This window comes from Salvelinus alpinus, chromosome 9 (assembly GCF_045679555.1).
Source record: "Salvelinus alpinus chromosome 9, SLU_Salpinus.1, whole genome shotgun sequence".
Lineage (NCBI taxonomy): Eukaryota > Metazoa > Chordata > Actinopteri > Salmoniformes > Salmonidae > Salvelinus > Salvelinus alpinus.
The window spans coordinates 13,306,466-13,330,788 of NC_092094.1; the positions used below are offsets into that span (position 1 = coordinate 13,306,466).

A 24,323-nucleotide genomic window follows, 5' to 3' on the forward strand; every position below is an offset into this window, starting at 1 on the left:
GTCCTTACACAGCTCTCTGGTCTTGGCCATTGTGGAGAGGTTGGAGTCTGTTTGATTGAGTGTGTGGACAGGTGTCTTTTATACAGGTAACGAGTTCAAACAGGTGCAGTTAATACAGGTAATGAGTGGAGAACAGGAGGGCTTCTTAAAGAAAAACTAACAGGTCTGTGAGAGCCGGAATTCTTACTGGTTGGTAGGTGATCAAATACTTATGTCATGCAATAAAATGCAAATGAATTACTTAAAAATCATACAATGTGATTTTCTGGACTTTTGTTTTAGATTCCGTCTCTCACAGTTGAAGTGTACCTATGATAAAAATGACAGACCTCTACATGCTTTGTAAGTAGGAAAACCTGCAAAATCGGCAGTGTATCAAATACTTGTTCTCCCCACTGTACATACAGTTTAGGTACAATGATTAATGGGGACAAAGATCGTACTTTTTGTAGAAATGTCCTCTGGTCTGATGAAACAAAAATAGAACTGTTGGGCCATAATGACCATCGTATGTTTGGAGGAAAAAGGGGGAGGCTTGCAAGCCGAAGAACACCATCCCAACCGTGAAGCACGGGGGTGGCAGCATCATGTTGTGGGGGTGCTTTGCTGCAGGAGGGACTGGTGCACTTCACAAATTAGATGGCATCATGAGGCAGGAAAATTATGTGGATATATTGAAGAAACATCTCAAGACATCAGTCAGGAAGTTGAAGCTTGGTCGCAAATGGGTCTTCCAAATGAACAATGACCCCAAGCATACTTCCAAAGTTGTGGCAAAATGGCTTAAGGACAACAAAGTCAAGGTTTTGGAGTGGCCATCACAAAGACCTCAATCCTATAGAAAATTTGTTGTCAGAACTGAAAAAGAGTGTGCGAGCAAGGAGGCCTACAAACCTGATTCAGGTACACCAGCTGTCAGGAGGAATGGGCCAAAATTCACCCAACTTATTGTGGGAAGCTTGTGGAAGGCTACCCAAAACGTTTGACCCAAGTTAAACAATTTATAGGCAATGCTACCAAATACTAATTGAGTGTATGTAAACTTCTGACCCACTGGGAATGTGATGAAAGAAATAAAAGCTGAAATAAATCATTCTCTGTACTATTATTCTGACATTTCACATTCTTAAAATAAAGTGGTGATCCTAACTGACCTAAGACAGGGAATGTTTACTAGGATTAAATGTCAGGAATTGTGAAAAACTGAGTTTAAATGTATTTGACTAAGGTGTATGTAAACTTCTGACTTCAACTGTATATATATATACAGTGCATTAGGAAAGTATTCAGACTGCTTCCCTTTTTCCACATTTTGTTACGTTACAGACTTATTTAAAAATGTATTAAATACATTTTCTTCCCCGTTAATCTACACACCCCCTGCCAAAGAGAGAACATATTCTTTGTCATTTTTGCAAGTTTATTACAAATAAAAAACAGAAATAGCTTATTTACATACGTTTTCAGACCCTTTGCTATGAGACTCAAAATTGAGCTCATGTGCATCTTGTTTCCATTGATCATCCTTGAGATGTTTCTAATTCTTGATTGGTAAATTCAATTGATTGGACATGATTTTGAAAAGCAGACACCTGTCTATATAAGGTTCCACAGTTGACAGTGCATGTCAATATAAAAACCAAGCCATGAGGTCGAAGGAATTGTCCATAGAGCACAGAGACAGTATTGTGTCGAGGCACAGATCTGGGGAAGGGTACCAAAAAATGTCCCCAAGAACACAGTGGCCTCCATCATTCTCAAATGGAAGAAGTTTGGAACCGCCAGGACTCTTCCTAGAGCTGGCCGCCTGGCCAAACTGAGCAATCTGGGGAGAATGGCCTTGGTCAGGGAGGTGACTAAGAAACCGATGGTCACTCTGACAGAGCTCCAGAGTTTCTCTGTGGAGATGGGAGAACCTTTCAGAAGGACAACCATCTCTGCAGCACTCCACAAATCAGGCCTTTATGGTAGAATGGCCAGATGGAAGCCACTACTCAGTAAAAGGCACATGACAGCCCGCTTGGAGTTTCCCAAAAGGCACCTAAAGGACTCTCAGACCATGAGAAACAAGATTCTCTGGTCTGATGAAACCAAGATTTAACTTTTTGGCCTGAGTGCCAAGTGCCAAGTGTCTCTCTACTATTATTCTGACATTTCACATTCTTAAAATAAAGTGGTGATCGTAATTGACCTAAAACAGGGATTTTCTACTAGGATTAATTGTCAGGAATTGTGAAAACTGAGTTTAAATGTATTTGGCTAAGGTGTATGTAAACTTCCGACTTTAACTGTATATCTATATGTCTGACAAGTTGGCTGGATGTCCTTTGGGTGGCAGACCATTCTTGATACACACGGGAAACTGTTGAGCGTGAAAATCCCAGCAGCATTGCAGTTCTTTACACAAACCGGTGCACCTGGCACCTACTACCATACCCTGTTCAAAGTCACTTAAATATTTTGTCTTGCCCATTCACCCTCTGAATGGCACACATACACAATCTATGTCTCATTTGACTCAAGGCTTAAAAATCCTTCTTTAACCTGTGTCCACCCCTGCATCTACACTGATTTGTAGTGGATTTAACAAGTGACATCAATAAGGGATCATTGCTTTTACCTGGATTCACCTGGTCATTGAAAGAGCAGGTGTTCATAATGTTTTCTACACTCAGCGTATGTGTTACATAGTATATTTTAGCTACATAGTATTATATTATATACACACACAACACTGCATACTGTCTCTCACAGTGAGACAAATCAGCATGTAAAAGTATAAAATCCTTGGTATTTGAAAACTCAGACATATTTTGATTGTCATGTCTGTATAGGACAACTCAATCACGTTTGTGGACTGTGAGAATCTGGCTAACCTCCGAGTTCTTCGACTTGGCCGGAACCGTCTGACATCCATCCATGGTCTGGCTGGTGCTGTGGATCTAGACGTTCTGGAGCTCTCGCACAACTCCATCACCCGCATCGGTAAGCTGAGCTCAGGTCCCCACCGCATCGGTAAGCTGAGGTCAGGTCCCCATCGCATCGGTAAGCTGAGGTCAGGTCCCCACCGCATCAGTAAGCTGAGGTCAGGTCCCCACCGCATCAGTAAGCTGAGCTCAGGTCCCCACCGCATCAGTAAGCTGAGCTCAGGTCCCCATCGCATCGGTAAGCTGAGGTCAGGTCCCCATCGCATCGGTAAGCTGAGCTCAGGTCCCCATCGCATCGGTAAGCTGAGGTCAGGTCCCCATCGCATCAGTAAGCTGAGGTCAGGTCCCCACCGCATCAGTAAGCTGAGCTCAGGTCCCCATCGCATCAGTAAGCTGAGGTCAGGTCCCCACCGCATCAGTAAGCTGAGCTCAGGTCCCCACCGCATCAGTAAGCTGAGGTCAGGTCCCCATCGCATCAGTAAGCTGAGGTCAGGTCCCCATCGCATCAGTAAGCTGAGGTCAGGTCCCCACCGCATCGGTAAGCTGAGGTCAGGTCCCCATCGCATCGGTAAGCTGAGGTCAGGTCCCCATCGCATCGGTAAGCTGAGCTCAGGTCCCCATCGCATCGGTAAGCTGAGGTCAGGTCCCCACCGCATCGGTAAGCTGAGGTCAGGTCCCCATCGCATCGGTAAGCTGAGCTCAGGTCCCCATCGCATCGGTAAGCTGAGGTCAGGTCACCATCGCATCAGTAAGCTGAGCTCAGGTCCCCATCGCATCGGTAAGCTGAGGTCAGGTCCCCACCGCATCAGTAAGCTGAGCTCAGGTCCCCACCGCATCGGTAAGCTGAGGTCAGGTCCCCATCGCATCGGTAAGCTGAGCTCAGGTCCCCATCGCATCGGTAAGCTAAGCTCAGGTCCCCATCGCATCAGTAAACTGAGCTCATAGATGGCCTATACAGAGTGTGGAAAACTTTTTTATCAGCACCCCAGGTCTTTTCCAGGTCTAAATTAGACAATGATTCAAAGGCAAGGATGGAAATCAACAGACTGTGCAGTCTTCCAGATGTGTGGTTTGACTCACACCCCTGCCTGCTCTACAGTTACAGTATACTTCATGGCTAGTTGTAACCACTGCTATCCACTAGGGAGCAGTGTACCTCTTCTTTTGATCCCCTGCTCAGTATATATTGAAATGTGACTTAGTTACTGTGAATAACAGACCAGGAGCCAGGCCTCAAGTCATGAATAGATATTAACTGCCTGAGAAGACCGTGAATGCTTTTTTATTGGCAGTTTAGCTTTGAACGTTACTAAAACGGTAACCTTGGCCACACACTGAAATTAGATCTTCTTTGGTTCATATGAATCCTACTTCAACCCCTCACAGTTCCACAATCTGATTTTGTTCTACCCCATAACTCTTTGGGTATGCAAATGAAGCATAACATTATCTACTCCTTTACATACGGAAACATACTAATGTAAGGAAAATTCTTTGTCTTTATTTTTCTTCTTCTCCTATAAAGGTGGTCTGGAGCCATTGAAGAGGCTGCAAAAGTTATTGTTGGACCACAACCAGCTGATCAGTACTAGAGGACTGAAAGAGGTGTACACGCTGCTACACCTGGACTTGTCTCACAACCATCTGTCCAGTGTAGAGGGCCTGGACAACTGTGCTCTGCTCAACACACTGGACCTGACAGGAAACAATCTCACTGAGGTAAAATAAATAGTCAGTATACCATGTAGGCCTAACTACCAGGAAAGTAATAGATTAAACTAATTAAAGTGCTACCGACATTAATCCTCCATGATGGATTATAAGGAAAAATATCGGCAGCATCTATCATCAGCACCAGTAGTATCTATCATCAGCACCAGTAGTATCTATCATCAGCACCAGTAGTATCTATCATCAGCACCAGTAGTATCTATCATCAGCACCAGTAGTATCTATCATCAGCACCAGTAGTATCTATCATCAGCACCAGTAGTATCTATCATCAGCACCAGTAGTATCTATCATCAGCACCAGTAGTATCTATCATCAGCACCAGTAGTATCTGTCAGCAGCACCAGTAGTACCTGTCAGCAGCACCAGTAGTACCTGTCAGCAGCACCAATAGAATCTATCAGCAGCACCAGTAGTACCTGTCAGCAGCACCAATAGAATCTATCAGCAGCACCAATTGTATCTATCAGCAGCACCAATTGTATCTATCAGCAGCACCAATTGTATCTATCAGCAGCACCAATAGAATCTATCAGCAGCACCAATAGTACCTGTCAGCAGCACCAGTAGTACCTGTCAGCAGCACCAATAGAATCTATCAGCAGCACCAGTAGTGCCTGTCAGCAGCACCAATAGAATCTATCAGCAGCACCAGTAGTGCCTGTCAGCAGCACCAGTAGTACCTGTCAGCAGCACCAATAATATCTATCAGCAGCACCAGTAGTACCTGTCAGCAGCACCAGTAGTGCCTGACAGCAGCACCAGTAGTACCTGACAGCAGCACCAGTAGTGCCTGTCAGCAGCACCAATAGTACCTGTCAGCAGCACCAGTAGTACCTGTCAGCAGCACCAGTAGTACCTGTCAGCAGCACCAGTAGTGCTTGTCAGCAGCACCAATAGTACCTGTCAGCAGCACCAGTAGTACCTGTCAGCAGCACCAGTAGTACCTGTCAGCAGCACCAGTAGTGCTTGTCAGCAGCACCAATAGTACCTGTCTGCAGCACCAATAGTACCTGTCAGCAACACCAGTAGTACCTGTCAGCAGAACCAGTAGTACCTGTCAACAGCACCAATAGTACCTGTCAACAGCACCAGTAGTACCTGTCAGCAACACCAATAGTACCTGTCAGCAGAACCAGTAGTGCCTGTCAGCAGCACCAATAGTACCTGTCTGCAGCACCAGTAGTACCTGTCAGCAGAACCAGTAGTACCTGTCAACAGCACCAATAGTACCTGTCTGCAGCACCAATAGTACCTGTCAGCAGCACCAGTAGTGCCTGTCAGCAGAACCAGTAGTACCTGTCAACAGCACCAATAGTACCTGTCAGCAGAACCAGTAGTACCTGTCAGCAGAACCAGTAGTACCTGTCAACAGCACCAATAGTACCTGTCTGCAGCACCAATAGTACCTGTCAGCAGCACCAGTAGTGCCTGTCAGCAACACCAGTAGTACCTGTCAGCAGAACCAGTAGTACCTGTCAGCAACACCAATAGTACCTGTCAGCAACACCAGTAGTACCTGTCAGCAACACCAGTAGTACCTGTCAGCAACACCAGTAGTACCTGTCAGCAACACCAGTAGTACCTGTCAGCAACACCAATAGTACCTGTCAGCAACACCAGTAGTACCTGTCAACAGCACCAATAGTACCTGTCTGCAGCACCAGTAGTGCCTGTCAGCAGAACCAGTAGTGCCTGTCAGCAGCACCAGTAGTACCTGTCAGCAGCACCAGTAGTACCTGTCAACAGCACCAGTAGCTACTGTTGCAAAAAAAAGTATGTGAACCCTTTGGAATTATCTGGATTTCTGCATAAATTGGTCATAAAATTTGATCTGATCTTCATCTAAGTCACAACAATAGACAAACACGGTCTGCTTAAACTAATAACAGACAAACAAGTATACGTTTTCATGTCTTTACTGAACACACCATGTAAACATTCACAGTGTAGGTGGGAAAAGTATGTGAACCCTTCGATTTAATAACTGGTTGACCCTCCTTTGGCAGCAATAACCTCAACCAAACGTTTTCTGTAGTTGCGGATCAGACCTGCACAACGGTCAGGAGGAATTTTGGACCATTCATCTTTACAAAACTGTTTCAGTTCAGCAATATTCTTACGATGTCTGGTGTGAACCACTCTCGAGGTCATGCCACCACATTTTAAATCGGGTTGAGGTCAGGTCTCTGACTGGGCCACTCCAGAAGGCGTATTTTCTTCTATTGAAGCCATTCTGTTGTTGATTTACCTCTGTGTTTTGGGTCGTTGTCCTGTTGCATCACCCAACTTCTGTTGAGCTTCAATTGGCGGACAGATAGCCTTACATTCTCCTGCAAAATGTCTTGATAAACTTGGGAATTCATTTTTCCGTTGATGATAGCAAGCTGTCCAGGCCCTTAGGCAGCAAAGCAGCCCCAAACCATGATGCTCCCTCCACCATACTTTACAGTTGGGATGAGGTTTTGATGTTGGTGTGCTGTGTCATTTGTTTCTCCACAATAGTGTTGTGTGTTCCTTCCAAACAACTCAACTGTAGTTTCATCTGTCCACAGAATATTTTGCCAGAAGAGCTGTAGAACATCCAGGTGTTCAGACGTGCGCCAATGTTTTTTTTGGACAGCAGTGGCTTCTTCCGTGGTGTCCTCCCATGAACACCATTCTTGTTTAGTGTTTTACGTACTGTAGACTCGTCAACAGAGATGTTACCATGTTCCAGAGATTTCTGTAAGTCTTTAGCTGACACTCTAGGATTCTTCTTAACCTCATTGAGCATTCTGCACTGTGTTCTTGCAGTCATCTTTGCAGGGCAGCCACTCCTAGGGAAAGTAGCAACAGTGCTGAACTTTCTCCATTTATAGACAATTTGTCTTACCGTGGACGGATGAACATCAAGGCTTTTAGAGGTACTTTTGTAACCCTTTCCAGCTTTATGCAAATCATAAATTCTTAATCTTAGGTCTTCTGAGATCTCTTTTGTTAGAGGCATGGTTCACATCAGGCAATGCTTCTTGTGAATAGCAAACTCAAATTTTGTGAGTGTTTTTTATAGGACAGGGCAGCTCTAACCAACATCTCCAATCTCGTCTCATTGATTGGACTCCAGGTTAGCTGACTCCTGACTCCAATTATCTTTTGGAAAAGTCATTAGCCTAGGGGTTCACATACTTTTTCCAACCTACACTGTGAACGTTTAAATTATGTATTCAATATGGACATGAAAAATACAATAATTTGTGTGTTATTAGTTCAAGCAGACTGTGTTTGTCTATTGTTGTGACTAAGATGAAGATCAGATCAAATTTTATGACTAATTTATGCAGAAATCCAGGTAATTCCAAAGGGTTCACATACTTTTTCTTGCCACTGTAGGTAAACTCACTCTATCACTCTCTCTTTCTCTTTTTCTGTCTCTCTTTCTTTCTTTCTTTCTTTACCTTTCTCTATGTCTCGCTGTGTCTCTCTCCTTATCTCTCTCGCTGTCGCTGTCGGTCTCTCTACCTCCCTCCTGCCCCTTTCTCTTTCCCCCAGCTACCCAGTCTGAGGAACCAGGTTCTCCTGGTGGAGCTCCATCTGGAGGACAACAGCATCTCCTCACTGGAGGGCCTGACAGCCTGCTGGCTCCCCCTGATGCAGCTCCTCTCTGGGGCCCAAAACAGGTAACATCACATGGCATTCCATCTGATGCCATTGTTATGTTTTATGTTGTGTTGTGTAACTATATGTATGCTGCTCTCTTGGCCTGGGCTCACTTAAAAAAAAAAAAAGGATATGTAAATCCCAATGTGACTTCTATGGTTAAATAAAGGATTTTTTAAAATCCAGTGTACCCAATGCCAATGACTAGGCCAGTTTAAATTGTACTAGCTACATGTAAGTAATTCAGTGTTTGTGATAACATTTGTAAGATTTAAGAAAACCAATGTAATGTTGCTGAATGATTGGTAAATACACTGTGAAGGGGTTGCCATGATTTTAACAGTATCTTGCAGGCAGCTCGGTGGCGAGTAAATTTCGGTATTTCAAATTACAGTGCACACACTATAATATAAATACGGTATCAAAGCAAGTACTCTGTAATAATACACAGTACAATACTGTAAAATTGACTGTATTATACTGTAAAAAAGTAAATGCTATCGTAATCGGAATTAATAAATTGATGAATGATTGAAATTCATTGAGATGAGGGGTTTGCATTTCACAGTATTTTACTGTAATTGGGCTAGGTAAAGTGTTTACACATTATAGTACATTAATGAATATTTTGTGTTTTATATCATTTGCACATCTAGAGGCCTTAAAGGCCTTAACAAAGGCTTCCAAACTGGCAGCGACTACAGAGCAAAACAGACCTGAAGGACATGGCAAAATGCTCAACCATTTAGGTTTTAGGTCTTGATGCCACTCAAATCTGTCCCCTATACATTTTAAATGTCACGGGGCACTATAACCACATAGGAGTTAAATTGGTACAGCATTCTCACTCATGGGTGCAACAAATATAGGCTCTTACAAGGCACGCCTCAAAATATGTTAATGAGACAGAAACAGCAATACCATTCACCCACTAATGGTCAAAAGGTTTTTGGCACTCCAAAGATACTGTTTTCTGTGGGGTGGAATTACAGTACCATTCGAAATACAGCACTTTTCCCAAAATGCACTATAATATACAGTATGCTGAAGTAACAAGTTCTTTTTTTACTGTTGATAATACCTAAAATGACTGTATAAATTACAGTATTCCATTACAGTGTATTACATGTCTTTTCTTAATTTGTGTTTTGCAGTATAACCCATCTGCCATCACTGTGTCATTTTGTGTCACTGGAGAAGCTGGACATCAGAGACAACTGCCTCTCAGGTAATGGTTTATTATTTTTTTAAATGTAACTTTTGATGTCCCACAAACTTTTGATCCAAATATTTCAGTTGTCATGTTGTTATGTAATTTACATACTGTAGTTTCATGCTATTCCATCCATATTATTCTGCTCTGTGCCTCTCTATGTGAGTGGGAGGGAGCATTTTAAGTGTGGATCTATGGTAATACCTATGTCTATGATATGCATAATGTCACACATCTGGGGAATGCGATGCACCTCCATCCAGTAAATGTCAGGGGATCCAGCAGTAGATAAAGATACAGTCTCCATAACAAGATCAGGCACCAGCGATAGTGATATATAGACAGTGAAAACCATAAGCTCAGGCCTCTGCTGCTCTGCCTCTGTGCGATGTAAAACCATAAGCTCAGGCCTCTGCTGCTCTGCCTCTGTGCGATGTAAAACCATAAGCTCGGGCCTCTGCTGCTCTGCCTCTGTGCGATGTAAAACCATAAGCTCAGGCCTTTGCTGCTCTGCCTCTGTGCGATGTAAAACCATAAGCTCAGGCCTCTGCTGCTCTGCTTCTGTGCGATGTAAAACCATAAGCTCAGGCCTCTGCTGCTCTGCCTCTGTGCGATGTAAAACCATAAGCTCAGGCCTTTGCTGCTCTGCCTCTGTGCGATGTAAAACCATAAGCTCAGGCCTCTGCTGCTCTGCCTCTGTGCGATGTAAAACCATAAGCTCAGGCCTTTGCTGCTCTGCCTGACTGTTGTAGAGCTGCAGAACTTGTGTGAGAGTCTGCAGGGATGTCCACTCCTTCGAGAGGTCCATCTCACTGGGAATCCCCTTCAGCAAGAGACCATGTGGAGGTAGGGAAAGCCCAATGAGAAACACAAAATATGTGAATATGTATGAGCGACAAGCCCTGGGTTGCATGCCCGTGGTAGAAAGCAATGTTGTCATACACACACCACCTTATACGGTAACACTGTACTTGGACGCTGCATCATAACAGGCACATAACAGTGGAGGCTGCTGAGGGGAGAACGGCTCATAATAATGGCCGTAACGGAGTAAATGGAATGGCATCAAACACCTGGAGACCATGTGTTTGATGTATTTGATACCATTCCACTAATTCCTCTCCAGTCATTACCACGAGCCGTTCTCCCCAATTAACGCGCCACCAACCTCCTGTGGTATATACAATACATTCCCAGTCATCAACATTGCAACGATTAGTTGAAAAATGTAATTAAAATGGTTTTAAAATGGCTGTGTAGAGAGACAGACAGACACAATTAACTTCTCTAGCTTTGTTCTGGAATATCCCTGCTGGGGCAGATGTGAGAAGTTAGGTTACATACCAACGGGAATACCAAGCCACTGCCATTTCATATCATCCCTCCTGTCGCAGAACGTAAGCCCAGTCTGGAGGAGGATGTTGGCTGTGGTGACTAAGGTAGAATAAACATTCCACCAGAACACAAGAGCTTCCTGTCCACATCCCAGGTTTAGCCTAGCAATCTGAGAATGCTATTGGATTAGCCAACGTGCCAACGATATCTGCACCGCGCACCGCACAACCTCTGTAGCACTGAGTGTCAGTAGTTCCCAAAATATTTATTCAATGGAAAAATCTATTAAGTTTTCAATGTCAATTTGCTCATTCACTTACAGCGCCAAAACATTTTCCTCATGTACATTTGAGTGGGGGGTCCAAATTAGTTGATATGAAAAATGTGTGCTAGCTAGAGCACTTAACTTCAATTACCGGTAGTCTAGCTAGATTTCATCATTTCGGCATTACACACGGTCATTAGTGGTCTTAACAGTTTATGACCGACAAACCATGCATAACTTTTATGAAGTGTGAAATTACTAATATTTTCTAAAACATTTTAAGGTCCGTCTAGTCATAGCATTAGCCTAAAAGATGATGCCTGGATCTCTCAAGAACTGTTACGACAGATTTAATAATACCAGTAGTGTCACGTTCCTGACCTGTTTTCTGTTAGTTTTTGTATGTGTTAGTTGGTCAGGACGTGAGTTTGGGTGGGCAGTCTATGTTTTCTGTTTCTATGTTGGTTTTGGGTACCTGATATGGTTCTCAATTAGAGGCAGGTGGTTTTCATCTCCTCTGATTGAGAATCATATTAAGGTAGGTGTTTTCACTTTGTTTGTCGTGGGTGGTTGTTCTCCTGTGTCTGTGTTTGTTTGCACCATACGGGACTGTTTCGTTCGTTCGTCGTTTTGTGTAGTCGTTTTCCTGTTCGTGAGTTCTTCGTGTTATGTAAGTTCTTATGTTCAGGTTCGTCTACTCCGTTTGTTGTTTTGTTTAGTTTCAAGTGAAGTTCGTGTTTTCGTGTTTTCTTAAATAAATCATGTCATATCACGAAGCTGCATTTTGGTTCAATCCCTGCTCCTCCTCTTCGGATGAAGAGGAGGAGGAACGCCGTTACAGAACCACCCACCAAACCAGAACCAAGCAGCGTGAATTCGAGCAGTGGCCTGCTACACAGGATTATTGGAGTTGGGAGGAAATATTGGACGGAAAAGGTCCATGGGCACAGCCGGGAGAATATCGCCGTCCCAAAGCTGAGCTGGAGGCAGCGAGAGCAGAGAGGCGGCGATATGAGGAGGCAGCAAGGAGACGTGGCTGGAAGCCGGAGAATCAAGCGCAAGACCGGAGTTATGAAGGTACGCGGCTAGCACGGAAGCCCGTGAAGAAACCCCAAAAATTTCTTGGGGGGGGCTAAGAGGTAGTGGGCCAAGGGCAGGTAGGAGACCTGCGCCCACTTCTCAGGCTAACCGTGGAGAACCGTGGAGAGCTACTACCCTTTCTTCGCCCAAGTCATGTAAAAAACGTGCCACTGAGCAAACACTTAAAAGAACCATGATTAACACAATTCTTTTTTCTCAACCTCTACAGTATATCTGAATATTTATTCTAATCAACCAGTAGTAGTACTGTACACCACATTATGCATTCTATCTTCATACATTTTGGCAGTCAGCACCCACCCAGACATATGGGTTTCTATTACCTGGGGTGCCACACCGTTAGCCTCAATGGAGAATAAATATTCCCAATGAACTTTACCTAACCTCCAATGCCAACAGTGGAATTAGCACCCTGTATTTCCCCACTCTCCCCCTGGCCCTTTCATCCCAGTCCAGCGATAACACCGACTAAACTAAAGCACCAAATGGAGATTGCTAAGAAATACACTTCCAGCAGCCCTGAGCCAGGGGAAGAAGATAGCACTCTGCCTGATTAATCAGACCTCTTTTAAGAGCCTGTGTTTTCAAGGAAGTCTTCACTAAATGAAATATATAGATCCAGGTTGGGTTAGGTTCAAACCGGAGAGAGACAAAGACGGATATGATGCAGGGAAGGACGCAGCTAGAGAGCCTAGCTAGGACCAGGAGGGAACATTGTATTGTTAGAGAGAGAAGGAGCTGCATGGCCACGGCTCTGGACTCCACTTAATAAATACATTTATTCAAATGAGCCAAGCAGGTCAAATTGCTCAGCATTCTGACATATTTTAAGCTAATTTCCTGAGTTCTTTAATTTGAACCTTGTACGTTAAACACAAATAACCAGTGGCACGTAATTGCAAAGCATGTTTTTTTCCACCCAAAAACATTTAACCATGAAAGGCATTGTGTGTGCCCACCTCACGTCAATGAGCTCATGTGAGGATCAAGGCTTTATTATGGGTTATGCTTCGTTACAAGAGGGTCCGGTCGGCCAAACGACAAGCCTGTAGGGCTGGAATCTAATCCTTGTTTGTGTGTGTGAGTGTGAGAGAGTGAGAGAGTGAGTGAGAGAGAGAGAGTGTGAGAGGGGTGAGGTGGGGCTCATCAAAACCCCATTACTCTGACAGTGGACTGCACAACCAGTGACCTAGAGTCATGTTTGTGGCACAGTACAGGGAGTTCAGCGGGTTCTTGCCCCACCATCATTCTTTAGGATATTTTAAGCCAGATTTACGCCTGATGTTGATAAACTAAACTAAAGGCTCCCATCCTTTTGGCACATTTTGTATTGGATTTAGGCTCATATTGACAGCAACAGCGCCTGTGGTAAAATGACCAGAAGCAAATACTAACCAAACATTTGTTGTGAACATAAATTGCTTTAGGTTAGTAGTAGTTGTTGTTTATAAGTACACTTTCACATTTAAACATTTCATAAAGACTAATAATTACAGATTAGTTACAGATAAAGATTTGTCATATCACAGAAAACATTCATACTGTATAAATTTACTCGATTTGTAAATTGTCACGGCTCAGTAATACTGTATGCGTTTCCTAATGTGTTTCTTTCTACATTTTCACATTGGCATCGATCGACCACATTTGGCCATGCAGTTTGCTTTGGAGACCATTTTCTCTGCTGGCAAATTTTTTGGGATTCCTCAGCTTGCACATCCTTAGCCTCAGGCCGGTGTTACCTCTCTCTCCCATAGACACACAGCTCAGCAGCCATCCCCCTCACAGCACAGCCAGGCCACCATCAGCTGCTTCAGCTTAAGGTCTGCGTCCCAAATGGCACCCTATTCCCTATGTAGTGCACTACTTTTGACCAGTGCACTACATAGGGAATAGGGTGCCATTTGGGATACATTGGATACAACTTAAGTCACTCACTCTTTTAGTGGTTGAGAAAAAAAGGAAAATAACAACAAAAACAAAGAAAACCAGAGCCTGAAGCCCAGTCTTTAGTCTCAAAGTCTCTTTCATCTGCAGCTCAACATGTCATCACATTCTTCTGCTTTGAGAAAATCAAGACTCTAACCAAACTTCTTGTTTCGCATGGAGGAAAATGGCTTTGATTCTGCTGGGCCTGAAATGTCAAACTCGTTTTAGGATTTTATCCCTGTTCGCTCTCTCAAGGAGGTGTATCTACTCTGCCTAAGGACTTCTCTGCCAAACTATTGGATACAACAAGCTGAGGCTATCCACTGGCACATCATAGTACACTTTAGACATCCGAGTTGGGGGCAATTCAATTTGAACTTTGTCAGTTCAGAAAATTGGTTGACCCTTTACATTTTTTATAATCATGTTGAGTTAAAATCAAATCCAGGATCATTCACAATTCCTACTTTAACAATGTTGAATATGTAATTGTGTTAGGTGGTCATGTATCAATTTAGTGTTTTAGAATATGGAGAGCACTTTACATAACAGGGCCTAAAACTTGTGTTTATTTTACATTGGAGTTACATGCCGGTATTTTAAAATAAATTTACTGACTGCAATTGTCACCTTAAATAGTTGTAGACTTTTTTGAGTATAGGACATTACTTTTTGAAATGCTACCAAGTAGCATGAACCCTAGTGTTGTATTCTGTAGCATCCAGCCATGATCTTTATTGATTAACCCACCATGTTATCTTCCACAGGTCCAGTCTGCAGAGGGCTGTGCCGGGTCTACAGGCCATAGACGGGCAGCCTGTCGGCTCCTCTCCAGCGCTCCCTGGTCCTGGTCTAGTCACGGCCCTGCTGCCTCAGAACAGCTTTCTAGCCTTCTGTCAGGCACAGCTCCAGCAGCTCCACACACTGCAGCACAGCCACACAGCACAACTCAGGTTAATGCAGCTTACTACAGACTCTCGTCAGCTTTTCTGCTGGACAGCTCAGCTTACACATATGCTGTAGGATAGCAATATCATACAGACAAACTAACCTGCATATTAGTATTATTAGCATAACTAATACACAGGGTGTCCAAAGCTGAAAGGCAATGTTTAGCTGTTTTTGTAAGTAGTTTGAGGACACTAGTCTTAACGGACACCCCTAGACAGACCAGACCACCAACATATAGACCAGTGGTCAACCCTCAGCTTATCTTTCTGACCTCACCATAATTATGTTTCACAAAAGATGAAACGCAGTGGTGTCTAGTGGTATGGGTGAGACCAAGGAGTCCCATGGCTCGGGTGGGACCACAGTGCGCTCCTCTCCACCCCTGTCCATGCTCCATGCACCCCCTCTGGGCGTTGGACAATGGGCCTTTCTGGGGGCAGGGCAGGGACCACCGCAGCCAGTTAACCCCTGGCTCAAGTCTCGACCCAGGGCCAGACAAGGTCTAGAGAGGTGAAGAGTCTGGCTGTGGCTCAGGACTGTCTAGTAAAGCTGGTAAAATTATGTAGACATCCTGGGGTTTACCCTGCTGTGTAAAGTTTTACAACACTGCCGAGAGTAATTAAAGGTATTTCATCTGAAATGTCCTTACTTTCTCTATAAGTTTCTATGTCTATTGACAGATTTGACTCAACACAAAAATAGGCCTATCTCTGCAGTGTTACATTGACGTCCTCATTTCACATAGTGTAAATGGGGTCGAAGTACCTTTCTGAATGAATCCCAGTTAGTTTCCATTAAAATATATCATTCCAGTTCCATCATGTGCTTGAACTGCTGTAGCTAGTAGCCCCAGGGCAGCAGGTATTTGACTTCCCCTCACAACTTCATTGTTTAATAGCATAAATTATTATTTATCCAACCTTAAATGGGACTTTAAGATACAAAACCGTGTATATTTTCTCCCTTACTGACTATTCACCGTTTCCTTTTACTGTTATACACCTTCCCCTCGACCCTGTGGTGAACTGGCAGGTACGAGGAGGAGAAATCGAGGTCACTGTCTATATTGTCACCCTCTTTACCCCCCTTCTAGCTGAATAGCAGGGGCATTGTGAAGGCAAGGCTTGTTCGGGCTAGTGGGCCGTGTATGGTCGTATACTGTGTACCCAGTAGCCATGAGTAGCCCTGAGGGTCTTAGATAGATTGGGGGAAGCGGATCCAAGCGTTGCTAATAGACTCGTTAAGTTTCCATTGAGGTGGCTTTGTACCAACTTAATCCCCTCTATGAAAGAGACATTATATGGGATTACAGAACTGACACCCATAGACCCTCTGTGAAGGCAAGCCTGTTGCAGCCCAAAAGTAAGCAATTTTTTCAATGCAGATACTAGGTGATCAAATATGAAAAAGGTGTTGTTGTTTTTGTAGGTATTCATCAGACATTTGTATCTACGTTAGCCATTGCTTATCTCGTAGGCCTCGTATGAGAGAGGACGGAATGTATGTTACACAACCTAGAACGACATCCAAAATCTACTTATGTGATCTTCATATGAACGAGTGCATGTGTTTGTGTGTGCGCAGCGGTGCTCTCCCTCCCCTGGATGCTCTGAGGCTCTCCCTCCAGCTCCATGATGAAGCTGTACAGCTGGCTGAGGAGCACAGATACGCTCACGAATATGGAGACACCAGCATCACCGACAAACAAGATGACAGTCACAGGAGTGACACCGCCAGGGTTAGCAGGATCCCTGACGAAAAGTCTGACGTAGAGGGTATGGACAGACATGGTGGTGTTACGAGTGTCATGAACAGGAAGCAACCTGAAAATAAGTCCTGTGGAAACACAAACACCTGGCCACATGTGGTTCCCCTCATCAGCCCAGCCAATGACAACAGTGAAAAGCAGCCTCAGCCCCCAGCATACAGATCATTCAGCAGTCTAGGGACTGTGTCCAATAGGCCCGAGTTGAAGCCAGCAACGCCAGCTAACTACACCAGTTCCAGCTCTACCTTCTCCGAGGAAAAAACGTCCCGTGCCACTGCCAAGCCCAGCAGTTCACCCTTCCCCAAAGCTCACATCAAGCTGGACCTCAAAAAGTAAAGTGTTCTCTCACTCATGAATTCTTTCATAGTTTCTCTACTTTTATTAGTTTCTGCCAATGAGCATTTGTCATCATTAGAGTGTCCTCCAGTTGATCGATGTTGAACATCATATTCACTCTGACACACAGTCATCATTAAGAGGGCTGTATCTTTGATATAAGCTTGTTCGAGACAGGCTGGATTCCTCTTCTGGAGTCTCTGCAAGCCAGATGTTTGGACAGAAATAAATGTGTGTTCTGCGTCCTAAATGGCAACCTATGTACCATAGGGAATAGGGTGCTATTTCAGACGCACCCATGGTCAAAGAGATTGAGGGTATGATATCATTATGTATCTCTTTTTGTGTCTTTTTTCGGAGCAGCATGGCAGCTGTAGTGATCCAGCGCCACTGGAGAGGACACAGAGGACGTCAGAGGATCCAGCTGCGTCCACCTCCAGGTGAGGGGCAAGGAGGAAGAGAGAGGGGAAGAGTAGACACAGGACCCGGCCATACTGGGTCAGAGCAGAGCTGTCTGGAACCAGATTACGCTGCAACTGCCATCCAGGTAAGTCAGGGTCACAGGAAACTGGGCTGCGAGTGACTTCCTGGAACTCTTTATCATAACTATTAGACTGGTCATGCTGACAGGTTTTTCAACCGGTTCTATGGAAATACATGACTGTCTACTCAGAAATCGTTGTCTTGCTTCGATCAATCCCACAAATAGATAGTTTGAGTTGATCAGTTTTTATAGAAATGTAATTTCTCATTTGTCATAGAGGTCCAGTAACATGTTTCTGAGAATATATATTTTTTATTAATAATAAAGACATCATATGTCCAGATCTTATATGATATTGAGGCTTAATTTGGTTATCGTATGATTCAATGGATCAAACATTCTACCTGACACTTCTCTTGAAATGTCCCCTCTCCTCTCTCTCCCCTTTTCTCCTCCTCTCCCATCCCTCTCTCCCCTCTCTCTCTCTCTGTACTTGATGGGCCCTTGAGGAGTCTTTGGCAGTGGGGGGATAAAATGATTAATCAAATTCCAGACTTTTGCAGTAGTGGGAGCGGTGAGGATTCCAGATTCCAGCACCGCTCACTTTGTGAAGTCATCCCTTTGGGAATTCTGAGGATTTAGAACCCTTGCTGGCGCTCCATTTGTCTCCTAGCGCCCAAGTCACATAGAGTTCAAACAGCAGATCACTCAGCAATTAAACAGAGGTTAACATGTTTTATCTTCCTAATGGGATAACACACAATATTTAACTTTGTCTGTGATTCATGGCTCTTCCTCTGGTACCTTCGTTCCTCCAGGCGGTTTGGAGAGGCTTCACTCTGAGGAGGAGGCTGGCTGCTGCTCTGGCCCAGGCTCGGGGCTTCAACCCCGGGGATCACGAGGCCTTCGAGGAGGTGAACGTGGATGAATTTGTCTTTGATGAGGTAGGCAGTAGGTACAAACTTCACAGACTGACTCTGTCTGGGTTGACTGGTCTGAACCTCAAACCCCCTATCAAGTTGACCTTGCCCCCCAGAAAAATGGAGACCGGCACGTTTCCCCTTTCCTCTACTCCTCTCACTCATCTACTCGGCTATTCCCTGGGGATTAGGATTATTAAAGAACACTGCCCATTATACTGAGGCCAGGGGAAACTGGAAGATTCTACATGATAAATGGCATTTTAGCTATTCTTTCATCATCCACAAGTTCACTTGCCCTCTGTCCTCTTCAAATGCCATCCACTTGAGAATGTGTCTATGTCGTGTGTGTGTGTGTGTGTGTGTGTGTGTGTGTGTGTGTGTGTGTGTGTGTGTGTGTGTGTGTGTGTGTGTGTGTGTGTGTGTGTGTGTGTGTGTGTGTGTGTGTGTGTGTGTGTGTGTGTGTGTGTGTGTGTGTTCGTTCGCGTGTGTGCGTGCGTGCGTGGATGCGTGAAGCACTCATCTCAAATATTTAAACAAAACAAAACCTCTATCACATGATGATCTGCTGTTTACTTTGAAGAAGTCACTTCACCACCAAACCCTTGGAGGGAATAGAAAAACATTGATGTCCAGTACTGTAGTCTGTTAATGTTGTTGTTTCACGCTAAAGGTGATTCTCATCTCCTTTGGCTTGTAAATAGATGGCACTAGAGAGAGACTGGATGATGACTTCGCTGCTGTCTGACGATTCACCTCCCAAAACCCTCTTTCATTCTCCTCCATTCCCAGACCAGCTGCTTGGTCCAAAGGTAACACAGCACTGAACCCCCACCCCCAAAAAAGAAAAAAGTCCTCCGGGACCCACCACAACTCTCACTGATTAATCCTCAAATATATTACCTTGAAAAACACAATTACTTTTAGGAGGCCTGAAATACCCTATGCATCAGCAGATGTCATTTTTCACACGAGCCAGGGCCCTTTTTCTTTCCTTAGATATCTCTCCCTGGCTCTTTGCTTTGGATGAGCATTGCAGGCAGGACTCTATATCACCTTAGCTAGCCGCTCTGCTTGGCGCCTAGCCGCTCTGCTTGGCTCTCACTGAAGGGGGGCAGCTGCCTCCACGCCAGGCAGGCCTTAATGTTTTAACACTAGCTAACGTGATCTCCAAAGGGGTGGATAAACTATTTAAACAATTTACCACTTCGACAGAGAGGAGGGAGTTTTTAAAATGTTTTTAAGACTACTTAAGTTGTGACTTTGACTTTAGGGTCTTCTGGGAATGGAAATGCTGGATCTTAATGTACACTCTGTAATTCCTTTTCTCATTTAGACTATTTAGAAAACGGCAAACTTCTGGAAGGTTGTGTTTTAGGTGTTCGACCCTCACATTTCCTGTTAATTAGGGGAAGCACTGGGCTTGCACCCATAGTGCCAGGGTCAACAGTAGTCTGTTCTTCATGATTAGCTGACTATCACTCCTTTTACCATTACAAAACATTAAGAACACCTGAACACGTTTCTTTTTTGATATAATGCTACAGTACATAATAACAACCTTCTCTCTTCTGACTGTGTATTTCAGCATCCTCTGAATCTTCCAGATGCCAACCAGCAGACCAGCCCACCTGTTCTTCTGTGGAAGCCCAAGCAGGCCTGGATGGGTGGGGAGAGAGCAGAGCCTGCTGAGCATAGAGTTTCCCTTGACAGCATCAGCAGGTAGGAAACTGATTGAGCCGTCATGGCCGACACATTTTCATCTAGGTAGTTCTCACAAAGCCAACATGGATGCCACAAGTGAAGGCTTGCTTCCTTACTAATCACCAATGAAAGTGCCTTCATTAACTATTGTTTCCAAATAGGATCAAGATTGAGAGTGTGTTTTTTCCTCCCAATTTATTTCAGAACTAAATCTCCTGTCTCTGCGTCAGGGCTCAGTGGTCTTTCTGAGAGATCTCCTGCTTCTGTGTCAGGGCTCGATGGTCTTTCTGAGAGATCAGAGAAGATTCTGGAGGAGTGGTAAGTAGAGTTGCAAAGAGGGGGAATATTTTGGTTCCTATTCTGCCAAATTTAGAACAAAATCCCCAACTCTGTCCTGTATGCTGTACCCTAATGGGACAAAAGCTGTTTGTGACTGTCAGTGTGTGAGTGTTGTAGTGAGGATGTTTTAGATTCAGCGTGTGACATGTGTGTCATTGTCTCCCCAGGGGGTTCAGAGACAGCCACACTGCTCTGATGATGCTGAAGAGAGCTCAGAAGATGAAGTCTAAGAAGCAGAGGCAGAGAAAACTATTGGGTCTGCATAAATCAGTTGAAGTTTATTTAAATTTGGAACCTATTTATTATTTACTGATGTTCAACTGGCTTGAGCAACTACTACTGAACCAAACCCCCCTAGAACCTACCTCGTCTAGGCTCTCCTTTCTCCTCTATTTTTTTAACTATATTGCCACGCTAGCAGCATTGAGCCTTTCCTCCTTGTGTATGTTAATCAGCTGTAACAGACAGCAGAGGTAACAGAGGTCTGGCCCTGTCATCTCCTATTGGCCCTAGTCAGAGAGCCCTTACAGGAAATTAACCAAACCAACTGGTGACTTTCCCTTCCCTTAGTTCCAACCAACCAGATGCTCTCTCCGTGCCATCGTCCCGGAGACGGTTTTCATTACTCTGCATGGGTTACCGCGGCTATACCGAAATGTGACCACACCTCAAACACTGGTCGGTCGTCGGGTCGGTAGTAGTGCCACGTCCAAGTAGAGTAGACAGACAGAGTGAGGTTGGTCGTTGATCAGGATTGTTAGAGCATGACTGTACAGTACCAGAGCACTAGATCCAGTTATCTTTCTCTCTGTCTGCCACACAGGCTTGTGTCAACTGTGATCTGCCCAAGTAGTGAATGCATAGTGTTAGGCTCTCTGCATGTCATGAAGGGTCTCTGCTGTGAGTTTATCCAGAACCCAAAGGTTCTTGTCTGGATGCTGTGGGTTTAATGTTAGACTCTCTCTCGCTCTTTCTCTCATTCTCTCTCTTTCTCTCTCATTCTGTCTCTCTCTCTCATTCTCTCTCTCTGTCTCTCTCTTTCTTCTAGACCCAACTGTACGCCTGGCCCTTTTCAGGAACCATAGCAACCAGCATGCCCCTATGGAAGCACCAAAGAAGCCCTCTCCAGAGAGGAGAGACTACATTAAAGGTAGGACTCAGACAACACTAGACACTACAGTAATATAGTCTTATCACATTACTGAGCTGAGGCAAACCTAGCCCAGCCAACTGTACTGTGTTTTACCATGCATTTAGGCTACCTCATTAACCTTAAATGAAATGGTGACAATTTTTATGTATTTTTTTGGGATCAAAATGTACTTTATGCAGCATACTTCAATCCCCCACAAATGTATACTGCAGCTCATAGAGCCATGCTTATGTATGTGCGTGTTTTAGTGCTTTCAATATGAGACGTTCACTATCTGGAGGAAGTAAGTACGACTGCTTCCTGTATTAAATAGAAACGCTTAGAGATTACGGACCGGTGACCAAATTGAAGGCACATGAACGGTGGTAAATAGTGGGACATGAAGTAGTTTGGGATGACGGATGATAAACAAGATGATTGTGTTTCAGCAGGGCTTTGTAGATGACTTGAAGTGTGAAATTGAGTTAAGTACTGGGGAGGTAGGGCACTGAGGGGTTCCAGACTGAACAAACTGAAGGCCTCTTGTCTTAGACATAAATAGTTTTGTGGGGGGTAGTAGTAGTCTCTTGGTTTGGGTGAGTTGGTTGGTGGGTTTGTTGGGGTAGTGAGGCTAGGAGGGTGAGTTGGTCTTTTGGGGAAGGGAGGCTAAGTGGGTGAGTTGGTTTGTTATGGTAGCAAGGCTAGGTGGGTGAGTTGGTCTTTTTTACATTTACATTTAAGTCATTTAGCAGACGCTCTTATCCAGAGCGACTTACAAATTGGAAAGTTCATACATATTCATCCTGGTCCCCCCGTGGGGAATGAACCCACAACCCTGGCGTTGCAAGCGCCATGCTCTACCAACTGAGCCACACGGGACCTTCTTTTGGGGAAGGGAGGCTAGATGGGTGAGTTGGTTTGTTAAGGTAGCGAGGCTAGGTGGGTGAGTTGGTTTGTTTGGGAAGGGAGGCTAAGTGGGTGAGTTGGTTTGTTAAGGTAGCGAGGCTAGGTGGGTGAGTTGGTTTGTTGGGGAAGGGAGGCTAGATGGGTGAGTTGGTTTGTTGGGGAAGGGAGGCTAGATGGGTGAGTTGGTTTGTTGGGGAAGGGAGGCTAGATGGGTGAGTTGGTTTGTTGGGGAAGGGAGGCTAGATGGGTGAGTTGGTTTGTTGGGGAAGGGAGGCTAGGTGGGTGGGTTTGTTGAGGTGGGGTGGGGTTAGTGGGTTGGTGGTGAGTGGGTTGAGAAGAAAAGGTGCTGGTAAAAAGTATGGAGAAAAGTGGTTAGTGGGGATGGGAGGGGGGGTGGCAGGGTGGACTAGACTCTGTATGTACTTCTCTCTCCCTCCATGCACCATCTGCCCACACAGACCAGGCCAATATACTTTAACAATACAGATAGGTCCAAAAAGAGAGAGGGGAAATATTTTCTCCTCCTTTCATGAAACACTTTGCGGCAGCTCCCCGGCCCTGCTCCCCTCTCTCCGGGTATGTAAGCCGATACCCATTTCAAGTGGGTTACTCATGTCCAGCACATCCACACAAAGAGCCTGGATAAAATAAACACGCCGCGTCGGATATCTCGGAAAGAATCTGTCATGGGTTTGGGGCTAATCACCTCCAGAAGGGGCTTGACTCGAAGCCTGAAACGTTAGCCCCTGCCGGGGAGCTCCGGCTGGGCTGGCTGGCTGAGCCCGGGGCGCTAGCTGGGGATGGGGATGGATCTGAGGGGGTGCTTTCCACAGGTCAGCATCAGGGGAGGCAGAGGAGAGGGGAGGCAACCCAGCCCAGGCCAGCCAGCCGATGGAGAGAGACCCAGAAACCCCACTGACCTAGAGCCAGACCCCGGCCAGCACGCCTCTACTCCAGCCGCCCAACAGCCCAGCCCAGGCCCCTGTAAAAAGGCAGCGGGAGCTGCTCCAGTCCAGAACCCCAGTGGGTTTGGGTTACGCTTTTTACAGGGTTCCCCTAAGTCAGATCAGAAACCCAATGAGGAGGTGGGGAGGGGGGAGATGGGGTGCGGAGGGGCACGGGTAGGAGGTCGGAACGGGGGAGTCAAGGCTATGTTTGAAACGGCCCTTTATTTCCTATATAGTGCACTACTTTTGACTTTTGACCAGGGCCCTGGAAAATGTTGTAGCAGTGTGAGCTTGCCCCCCCGGATAATTGTTATATACTGTAGATGGCCTGAGAATCTCAGTTCTGGTGAGTTTTTAAAAGGACATTCCACTCAAATGTATGAAAATCAAATGATGCTGACAACATTTAAAATATAATGTCTAAACCCTGTCCTTCAGGACCCTGTCCTTCAAAGATAATTCGTAAAAATCCAAATAACTTCACAGATCTTCATTGTAAAGGGTTTAAACACTGTTTCCCATGCTTGTTCAATGAACCATAAACATTTAATGAACATGCACCTGTTGAAAGGTTGTTAAGACACTAACAGCTTACATACGGTAGGTAATTAAGGTCACAGTTACGAAAACTTAGGACACTAAAGAGGCCTTTCTACTGACTCTGAAAAACACCACAAGAAAGATGCCCAGTGTCCC

At 44.8% G+C, this 24,323-nt stretch overlaps 1 protein-coding gene across 1 annotated transcript in view; it reads left to right on the forward strand.

Moving 5' to 3' along the window:
- The window catches only part of lrriq1 (leucine-rich repeats and IQ motif containing 1), a 51,659-nt gene that overhangs the window by 6,828 nt on the left and 20,508 nt on the right, over positions 1–24,323 (forward strand). The window contains exons 10-24 of the mRNA XM_071416469.1: positions 2,835–2,985; positions 4,453–4,646; positions 8,190–8,317; positions 9,452–9,525; positions 10,263–10,356; positions 14,908–15,093; positions 15,410–15,601; positions 16,568–17,191; positions 17,559–17,742; positions 18,498–18,623; positions 19,304–19,411; positions 20,188–20,321; positions 20,508–20,621; positions 20,810–20,898; positions 21,691–21,792. Coding sequence (XP_071272570.1) covers positions 2,835–2,985; positions 4,453–4,646; positions 8,190–8,317; positions 9,452–9,525; positions 10,263–10,356; positions 14,908–15,093; positions 15,410–15,601; positions 16,568–17,191; positions 17,559–17,742; positions 18,498–18,623; positions 19,304–19,411; positions 20,188–20,321; positions 20,508–20,621; positions 20,810–20,898; positions 21,691–21,792 — 2,500 coding nt within the window. The remainder of the gene's footprint in view (positions 1–2,834; positions 2,986–4,452; positions 4,647–8,189; positions 8,318–9,451; positions 9,526–10,262; positions 10,357–14,907; positions 15,094–15,409; positions 15,602–16,567; positions 17,192–17,558; positions 17,743–18,497; positions 18,624–19,303; positions 19,412–20,187; positions 20,322–20,507; positions 20,622–20,809; positions 20,899–21,690; positions 21,793–24,323) is intronic.